This window comes from Gekko japonicus, unplaced genomic scaffold (genome assembly GCF_001447785.1).
Source record: "Gekko japonicus isolate JY-2015 unplaced genomic scaffold, Gekko_japonicus_V1.1 scaffold1701, whole genome shotgun sequence".
In the NCBI taxonomy this organism is placed as follows: Eukaryota; Metazoa; Chordata; class Lepidosauria; order Squamata; family Gekkonidae; genus Gekko; species Gekko japonicus.
The window spans coordinates 45993-55938 of NW_015167586.1; the positions used below are offsets into that span (position 1 = coordinate 45993).

Sequence of the window (9946 nt, forward strand, 5' to 3'; positions counted from 1 at the left end):
GGGGGTCTATTTCCACTGATTCTCTCTTCCTTATACTTCTGTATATTTATATATATAAAACTGTATCACTCTGACCATTTTTAAGGCACTTGTGTTTATTATTCATTTATTAGTTATTACTTAGAAGCAGTGTTCCCTCTAAGCTGAGTTAGTGTGAGAACCAGCTCACAGTTTTTTAGCCTCTGGCTCACACGTTTTTGCCTTAGCTCGGGAAGGAGGGCTCCAGAGCAAACTAATAACGCAGTAAGTAACAAAATCGCTTGTTCACAACTTTAATGCCAGCAGCTCACAAAGTAGGATTTTTGCTCACAGGACTCCCCAGCTTAGAGGGAGCATTGCTTAGAAGCATCAGCGTGGTGTGGCAGCTCCGGACAGACACATAATGGCCGGCCCCACAAGCAAAACACTGCCCCCCAAGCCGGCCACATGACCACGGAACCGTCTTCGGACAGCGCTGGCTCTTCGGAGATGAGCACCGCAACCCTAGAGTCGGACTCGACTGGCTTTCGAGCAAGGGAAGCTTGACCTTTAGGGGGCTGGAAGGGTGTGTGTGTGTGAAAGCAGAGTGTAAAGGGCTCCGAGAACATGTGCGCCTGGCGGGGCAGGGCTGGTGGTGCGCCCACTCGCGTGCCCCCCGGCGGCATCCCTCGCCTCCCTTTCGATTCCTCCCAAAGACTTCCCTCCGCTCCGCCCATCCCGCCTTTTCTCCCCCCCCCCCTTTCCCCGCCCCAAAGAGAGGACCGCGGCAGAGCAGCCGGGGGGGAAAAGGCGCCGGCGAGACTCCGACTCCGACTGCCCGGCGACGTCCAGCCCCCTCGAGCATGGCGAGCGGTGCCCAGTACCCCTTCCCGGGCCTCGCGCCCCTGCCCCGCTACGAGCCGCTGCGGGAAGAGCAAGGCCGGTCGCCCCTCGAGGCCGCCGCCGCCGCCACCACCACCACCGTGGTCCACCTGGGGCCCCCGCGGGCCTACGCGCCGCCCGCCCGCGACCACATCGTCTGGTCCCTCTGCACCACCCTCTACTGCAACGCCTGCTGCCTCGGGGTCATGGCCCTGGCCTTCTCCGTCAAGGTGAGCCCCCCGCCCGCTCCCGCCGTCCCACTCCCTCGGCGGAGAAGTCCAATGCTCCCTCTAAGCCATGGAGCCCTGGGAGCAAAAATGCTACTTTGTGAGCTGAGCTGTTGGCATGAAAGTTGTGAGCAGGAGATTGGGCTGCTGCATCAGTTAGTTTGCTTTGGAGCCCTCCTTCCTGAGCACAGGCAAAAATGTTTGAGCCGGGGGCTAAAAAACTGTGAGCTAGCTCACACTCACTCAGCTTAGAGCCAGTTTGGTGCAGTGGTTAAGTGCACGGACTCTAATCTGGGAGAACCGGGTTTGATTCCCCACTCCTCCACTTGCACCTGCTGATGTGACCTTGGGTCAGTCACAAGCTCTGGCACAGCTGTCCTTGGAAAAGAGCCGTTTGTGTCAGAGTTCTCTCAACCCCACCCACCTCACAGGGTGTCTGTTGTGGGGAGGGGAAGGGAAAGGAGTTTGTCAGCCACTCTGAGACTCCTTTGGGTAGTGAAGGGTGGGGTATAAATCCAATCTCTTCTTCTTCTTCTTCTTAGAGGGAACACTGCAGTCTGAGAACGTCAACCACGCCTCAGGGCCGGGGGCCCGGCGGGAGGGGAGCGCGAGCCCCTCGAACAGCCTGACCGAGTCGTCTTGACTCACGAGGGAGTCCCAGTAGTCCAAAGGCTTTTCCCCCCAGTGGGTCTTCCTAGGAAGATGCCCTTTGTGTGTGTCGGGCTCATTAGGGCAACTGCCCAGATGCTGGGGGGGGGATGCTCTGCTTCTTCCCCCCCACCCCCGTTCTAGGAGTGAGATGTGGGTTTTGTGAAGGCTTCATTGGTGGAGAGAAGAAATCTCAGAAGAGGAAAATCTCCCGCAAGGAATGTATGGGGTGGCCTTGGAGTCTCTTCCTCCTCTGTCTGTCCTGGTGTAGCCCCCCCCCCCCTGCAGTGAAGTTATGGGGAGTGAGCAACTTCTTTGTTTTACTTGGCAGCAGCCTGGCTGATTAATAAGGAAAACAGTGGTAGGAGTCCCCAACATTTGAGTCAACTGTACTGCTGCCTTTTACTTTGGTGTAGTGGTTAGACTCTAATCTGGGAGAACGGGGCTTGATTCCCCACTCCTCCATTTGCACCTGGCTGGATGACCTTGGGCAAGTCCTAGTTCTGAAAAGAGCAGCCTCTGTCAGAACTCTCTCAGCCCCACCTCCCTCACAGGGTGTCTGTTGTGGGGAGGGGAAGGGAGAGGAGTTTGTGAGCCGCTCTGAGACACCTTTGGGTAGTGAAGGACGGGGTATAAATCCAATCTCTTCTTCTTCCTCTTCTTCCTCCTCTTCTTCTTCTTCTTTGCTAGTGTGGATCCTTGGGAAATTAGAGATTAATGTGTGGCTTTTACTGCACTGGTAGTGTGTATGTTGAGGAGTTAATTGGTTTATCGGGAATTTAGAAGAAGAAGAGATTGGATTTATACCCCATCCTTCACTCGGAATCTCAGAGCAGCTTACAAACTCCTTCCCCTTCCCCTCCCCACAACAGACACACCCTGAGGTAGACAGGGATGAGAGAGCTCTTTCCAGAACTATCCTTGAGATAAGAACTCTGACAGAACTGTGGCTTGCCCAAGGTCATCCAGCAGCTGCAAGTGGAGGAGTGGGAAATCAAACTGGTACTCCTCCACTTGCACCTGCTGGATGACCTTGGGCAAGCCACAGTTCTGTCAGAGTTCTTATCTCAAGGATAGTTCTGGAAAGAGCTCTCTCATCCCTGTCTACCTCAGGGTGTGTCTGTTGTGGGGAGGGGAAGGGGAAGGAGTTTGTAAGCTGCTCTGAGACACCTTTGGGTAGTGGAGGGCTGGAGGGTATAAATCCAATCTCCTTTCAAGATAGATTTTAATGATCTTCACATCTGGTAGTACCACAGAGATCTTAAGAACTGTGGTTTTGGGGTGGTTCTTTGTGTCTGGGTTTTGCTAAAGCACAGGGGAATAGCTTTTCCACAAATACACCTTTGGGGTATTTCCCAGCTTGTCTCCAACAGTTAATCTTTCTCTTTTCTCTCCTATCAGGCACGGGATCGCAAAATGGTCGGTGACCATAATGGTGCCAGCAGCTACGGCTCCACTTCCAGGTGCCTGAATATCACAGCCCTGATGCTGAGTCTCCTGTTCATCACCATAGCCCTGCTGTTTGCTACAGGGGTTATTGCTGCTTGAAACCTACGCGGGAGAATCTACAGTGGCTATTGAACCATGCTGCAGTGTGATTTCCCTTTCAAACCCTTGTCTTCTTTCCGCACAGGCGTCTACTTGGCCAACTCTTGTTTCTGTTTCTTGTTGAGGACCTTGCTTAGAGTCCACAGTGGTTATTCTAAAGAATCTGCATTATCCATAGAAAAGCTTCTGTGTTTTCTAAGAGGGAGGTGTTCATTTCAAGAGCTGGCTTCATGCTGAGAACTGTACCATTATAGAGTTGGATTTTTTAAAAAACACTTCCTGTGGCCTAGTGGCCCTTTCCCCCACCTGAGATACTATTTTTCTATTGAATGTAACCATCCTGTCTCCTTTTTAACTGAATGTAACCCATTCAAGAGGTCCTTCTGTGGCTCAGTAGTGGGTTAATGATGAGATCATTGCACATAAAATTCCTCTGAGAAGACAGATACTTTTTCAGACCCTGCTTCCTGCTGTAAGGAAAGCAGATTTTATGCTTCATATTTTCCTATTTCTCTGTAGTAAAAATAATACCTATTTAGCTCTCCTGAATGAGGAGGTTTGGGCAGTGCTATGCTAATAAATTGTTTTATAAATATATCAGAAAATATGTGTAATATTAGTTTATATTCTTGAACATTAACATGGGAACAAGATTGATTTCAGCTCCAAGGACAATTTACAACATTGTCCTGTGCATTTGCTTTGAAGCTGCCTCCTGAAATTCATGTAATGTTTCTAATTAGAAACTTTCCAAGACACTAATGTGGTCCCCCTATCCCGGGAGCTGCACAGCCATCATTGAACATGGACACACCCTGGATGATGTCTCCCTAGTGAACATATCTACCGAGAGGCAGTATTTATTTATTATTTATTTACTTGGGCTTTTACCCCGCCCTCCCGCCAAAGCGGCTCGGGGCGGCTTACAACAATTTAAAACAACATACAATATAAAACCAGCAAATACAGATATAAAATACAATAAATACAGACTAAAATGCATATGACAAAGCTGACATTTTAAATATTTCTACCTTGCCTTTCAAGCATGCAAGCTTGGAATAACAATTTTTGGCGGTGCACCAGGCATGCAACAGTGGGAGCATAAGCCTCACGTGGGGTCTCATAACTGAGAAGGCTGCCTCACCTCTGATAACTAAGTGGGCACAGCAGGGCCTCAAGAAAGGATCTCAACTGATGGGCAGGGTCACATAGGGATGAACTGCTTTTTAGGTACACTGGTTCAAAGCTAGTTGGAATTCTAAAGGTATTAACAAACAAGTACAATTGTGTAATCCATGAATTACCAGACACAGGAAAGCTCTTCAGTAGAAATGAGCTGCTCTTTAGACTCTGAGTAGTTTATGTAAATGAATTTCTTTACCTCATTCATATAGCCCACCTTTCTTGCTGAGACTCAAGTTGGATTTATTTTATTTTATTTTTTAAATTTTATTTAAGTATTTTTACCCCGCCCTCAGGGCGGCTTACAAGGGGCATAGCCCGAACATAAAACACATAAAATCCAATAAAATCCAATAACATTACAATCAACAATAAACAATAAAGTGCTTCCTTTTATCAGGCGGTCTTAAGTTGTTAAAAATGATAGCATCATTGTCCAGAAAAATGGTCCGAGCCCGTCCGCTGGGCTCATTGCAGCATTCTAATAGTACTACGTTCAAGGGCATTCTCAACTTCGATGTTCTTACCACCGTTGGTGGTAATGGTGGCAGCGGCAGCGGATTACAAAATATAAGAACAATTCAGGCAGCGTAAGACATCAAATAAACAATGTAATAGGACTAGGATCACAGAATTAGAAAACAACAAGTGGGGACCTGTGTGACTCATGGAGGGGGGGAAATCTCATCATCCCTTGCTCACTGGCCCACCTGCTAGTCAGTTTGGTGTAGTGGTCAAGTGTGCGTACTCTAATCCGGGAGAACCGGGTTTGATTCCCCACTCCTCCACTTGCACCTGCTGATGTGACCTCGGATCAGTCACAAGCTCTGGCACAGCTATTCCTGAAAGAGCAGTTTGTGTCAGAGTTCTCTCGGCCCCACCCACCTCACAAGGTGCCTGTTGTGGGGAGGGGAAGGGAAAGGAGTTTGTAAGCCGCTCTGAGACGCCAAGTGAAGGGCGGGGTATACATCCAATCTCTTCTCCCCACTCCTCCCCTGCCCACTTGAGTCACCCACCCACTCACCATCTCTTAAGTGTGTGTGTGTGGGGGGGGGGCATTGGCCAGCCTGTATTGCTGCCCTTCTGTGGCTTATACAGTGGGGGCAGCCCCATCCCAAGCATCTGCCTGCTTGTCTGTACTCCCTCCTGCTGCTTGGTGGTGAGGGAGCGGTAAGAACATAAGAAAAGCCCTGCTGGATCAGACCAGTGAAGGTCCCTCTGGTCCAGCATCCTGTCTCACACAGAGGCCAACCAGTTCCTCTGGAGGGCCTAACAACAGGGCAGAGAGGCTGAGGCCTTCCCCTGATGTTGCCGCCTGGCTCTGGGATACAGAGTAGCTCTATATGTGGAGGTTCCCCTCAGTCACCATGGCTAGTAGCCACTGACAGACCGATCCTCCATAAATCTAATCCTCATTAAAAGCTGTTTATTCCTGTGGCCATCACTACACCTTCTGGCAGCAAATTCTGTATTTTAGTCACTCTGTAAAGTAGTATTTCCTTTTGTCCATCCTGAATCTATTGCCCATCAGTTTCACTGGATCCCCTCAGGTGCTAGTATTTTGGGAGAGGGAGAAAAATTTCTATCTGGCAACTCTCTCCACCCCATGCATAACTTTATAAACCTCTATCATGTACCACCTCAGTCATCTCTTGTCTAAATGGGAAAGTCCCAGACTCTTCAGCCTTTCTTCATAGAGAAGGTGCTCCAGTCCAAACCCGTCATCATCTTGGTTGACGTCCTCCTCTGCATTTTTCTAGTTTTGTAATGTCGTTTCTAAGATACAGTGACCAGAACTATCCAAATGAGACCGCACCATATATCTATACATGGGCATTACAATACCAGCCGTTTTATTTTCAATCCCTTTCCTAATCATCCCAAACATAGAGTTTGCCTTTTTCACTGCTGCAGCACACGGGTTGACACTTACATTGAGCTATCCACTATGACCCCAAGATCTTTTTTCCTCTGAGTCTCAGCAAGTTCAGAGCCAATCTATATATAAAAAAGAAAGTCCCCTCACCGTAAAATCAACGCCCAGCCAAACCCCTGGACCTAGAAACACGAAATTCGGGGAGAGCGCTCCTACCATGGTGTAGATGCTCACTAAGAAGGGATTTTTAGAAATTCAACCCCTTAAAGGGGTCAAAAGGGGTCGTGAAGAGTTGGACTTGATTGTGGGACTGAACAACAAATTGCTTCCTATGTGGCTGCCAGGCTGCTGCCTCCCTGCACCCCCAACCCTCTGATTGGTCAGCTGCAGAGCTCAGTGTTCTGAGGTAAAAAAAACAGTTACAGGAGACTGCAGAGAGCTAATGACAGTTGAGGAAATCAGGAACGGCCAACCACCTGTGAGGTGCAGTAATGCTGCTGGCCCAGCCTCTTCAATGGCTTCAAACATCCCCACACACACACCTCTTACACCTGACAGGTGCAGCAGCAGTTGCAGGGTATTTAAAGCCACCAGGGAACCCATCCCAGCAGTAATGCCTTAGTGATCCTGCCAGCCCTGCCTCCACAGTGGTTTCTAATACTCCTCCCCCCTGTCAGGTGTAGCAGAGGAGGTGGGATGCTTACAGCCATCGGGGAGGTTTGCTCAGCAGGATTGCCATAGTGCTGTTGCTGGCCCAGCCTCCCCGATGCCTTTAAACACAGCCCCCCCCCCAACACCAGACAGGCGGGTGTCTATCAGGTGTAGGAGCAGGGCCAGGGTACTTTAATCCATCAGGAAGGCTGCCCCAGCAGGATCACCTTAGCGATGTTGCTGGCCCAGCCTCTCCAATGGCTTTAGCCACACTCCCATCCACTATGGAAATATACCCCAAATTTGTAGAAAAGTGGTTTCCTGTATTCAGTTATTTAATTCTCACAGTGTGGGTTCTAGAAAATTCATATGAACTTGCTTAATATCTGCTCAGATGTTGTTTTGAATGCATAGTTATGTTCCACTTCTTAAATGTAACATAAATGAGAGGCAATTTTGTAAATATATAAAAAATGTAACATAAATAAGAAGCATTCTTGTAAAAAAAAAAGTATGCCCTGCACCCCCCTGCAAATCCACAGGCCAAACCCCAGAAATGGCGTACAGATCTATGGACTCAGTGGTGCAAAGGATGACATGGTCCACTACCCTGTAGAGTTCCTCAACACCCTCAACCCTCCTGGCTTCCCAGGCCACAAGCTTCTCCTCAAAGCAGGGGCTCCAGTGATGCTGCTGCGGAACTTCAAGCCACCCAAACTCTGCAACAGCACCAGACTGCAAGTGAAGGCCCTGCACAGGAACATCATCGAGGCCACACTGCTCACCAGCAGTGCTCGGGGACAGTCGGTGCTCAGACCTTGCATACCACTCATACCATCAGCAAAACCCCTTTGAGTTCAAGAGGCTGCAGTTCTCCCCTAAGGTCTGCTTTGCTATGACCATCAACAAGTCCCAAGGCCAGACACTGAAGGTGGCAGGAATTGACTTAATAGACGACTACTTCTTAAATGGACAGTTCTATGTGGCCTGCTCCAGAGTGAGCTCACCAAGTAGCCAATGTGGTTTATAGACAGGTCCATCAGTAGAGAGAAAAAGGTATGTATGTGTTGGATCCCCAAGCATCGAGAATAAATCCACGTTTCAAAGAAAGCAAAGTTTATTTCAAAGCATTGGAAAGATACTCAAACACGTTCTTTGTTAGAACTGGGGACCAACAGTTAGGGCAGACATGATAAAGGGATTCAAGTTAGATACAGAACCAATGGATAACGTTCCCGCCGGCGGGCAGGAGAAAACGGTTCCTTGCACAGATCTTGGGAACCAGGCAAACAGTAGACACAACACAGGTGCAGTTCTCAGGCTCGAGAAATAACAAGCTGGCAGCGAAGCATATTCTCCCCCTCACATCCTCCAGTTGTTTTACTTTGGCATTACAGCAGGCAAACACATAGGTCAGCTGGCAGGGACAGGGATCACATATGTACAACCAGAAGTCACACAGAACACCATGGCAGCTTGCTGACATACTGCCCCCTCAAAAACACACTTTAACCACCACCTCCCGGGTTGGGCGGGAGACCTCCCGGGCTGGGCGGGAGACCTCCCGGTTTGTCCGGGAACTTCCTGTGGAAACAACGAAGCAGGTAAGGGGCCCGAATATCCCCTTCTTCCACCCATTCGCGGTGCTGGGGACCGAAATCAACCCATTCAATGAGGTACCAGAGTTTACCACGTTTCAGCTTGGAATCAAGGATATCAGCGATTTCAAAATGCTCATCCCCCTCAAGGATGATCGGAGGCGGCGGAGAAACAGTTGGCCTCCATGGAGAGGTGCCAGGATCCTTCTTCAGCAAACTCATGTGAAATACAGAATGCAGAGAACGCAAATTTTTAGGCAATACAACATCAACAGCAACATCATTAATCACCTTGCGCACCTTGAACGGCCCAATAAATTTCCAACCCAGTTTTCTGCTAGGGCGCAACATCTTGATGTTTTTAGTAGAAACATACACAAGGTCCCCAGGTTTCAGATCAAATCCCACCACCCTACCCTTGTCTGCCTGGGCCTTATAAGCTGCTTTAGCAGCATCGAGAGTTTGACACAAAAGCGGCCACGCAGTTCTTAGAGAAGAACACCAGGTATTAGCATCACCCACGGGACGGTCAGAGACCCCCTCCAGGAAAGGAAGGGGGGGCTGTCATACCCAGAGACAGCCTTGTATGGAGACATGCCAGTCGAACTATGCACAGTGTTATTGTAACAATATTCAGCCAGGGGTAACAAATCAGCCCAATCATTTTGTTGGTAATTAGTGAAGCAACGAAGGTACTGTTCCAAAGTTTGATTAACCCTTTCTGTTTGGCCGTCAGTCTCGGGATGATAAGCGCTGCTGAGCCCCTGCTCCACCCCCAAAATAGCGAGGAGTTCCTTCCAAAATTTAGAAACAAACTGGGTCCCCCTGTCAGAAATTAACTTAGTAGGCAATTGATGGATTTTCACCACATGAGACATGAATGCCGCAGCCAACTTCTGTGCGGTAGGCAACGAAGGGAAAGGAATGAAATGGGCTTGCTTAGAAAACAGATCAACCACCACCCAAATAACAGTGTTCCCCTTGCTCACAGGGAGATCAGTGATAAAGTCCATAGAGACCACTTCCCACGGTCTGGAAGGAGTAGGCAAAGGATGCAAAAGTCCAGGAGGCTTCCCCCCCCTAGGTTTAGTCAATGCGCAAGTTTGACAGGTGCGTACAAATTCCAACATATCTTTGCGCATGTGGGGCCACCAAAACTGCCTGCGGAGGAGTTGAAGCGATTTAACAAAGTTCCAATGGCCCGCAAGTTTGGAACCGTGGGCAGAGTCCAACACTTCCCTCCGGAGGGAAGTCGGGACAAACAGTTTATCTCCAGAGTAAATCAAGCCCTCAGGGCTGCGGATACAGTCAGGCAATCCCAAAATATAATCATCATCCTCTTTGGAGAAAGCAGAGATATACTTGTGGACCCA

General features: G+C 49.1%; 1 protein-coding gene across 1 annotated transcript; it reads left to right on the forward strand.

Moving 5' to 3' along the window:
- The first annotated feature begins 729 nt into the window (after positions 1 to 729).
- On the forward strand, positions 730 to 3863 carry LOC107112735 (dispanin subfamily A member 2b-like). The gene is made up of 2 exons (XM_015413926.1): positions 730 to 1070; positions 3117 to 3863. The coding sequence occupies exons 1-2, from the start codon at positions 822 to 824 to the stop codon at positions 3261 to 3263; spliced, it is 396 nt and encodes a 131-aa protein (XP_015269412.1). The 5' UTR covers positions 730 to 821; the 3' UTR covers positions 3264 to 3863.
- Positions 3864 to 9946: the final 6083 nt, after the last annotated feature.

Excerpts from the sequence above, each read along its gene's own strand:
- LOC107112735 (XM_015413926.1), top strand. The coding sequence starts at position 822 with ATGGCGAGCGGTGCCCAGTACCCCTTCCCGGGCCTCGCGCCCCTGCCC. Across the intron at positions 1,071-3,116 it reads CCCTGGCCTTCTCCGTCAAG|GCACGGGATCGCAAAATGGT; the intron begins GTGAGCCCCCCG and ends CTCTCCTATCAG.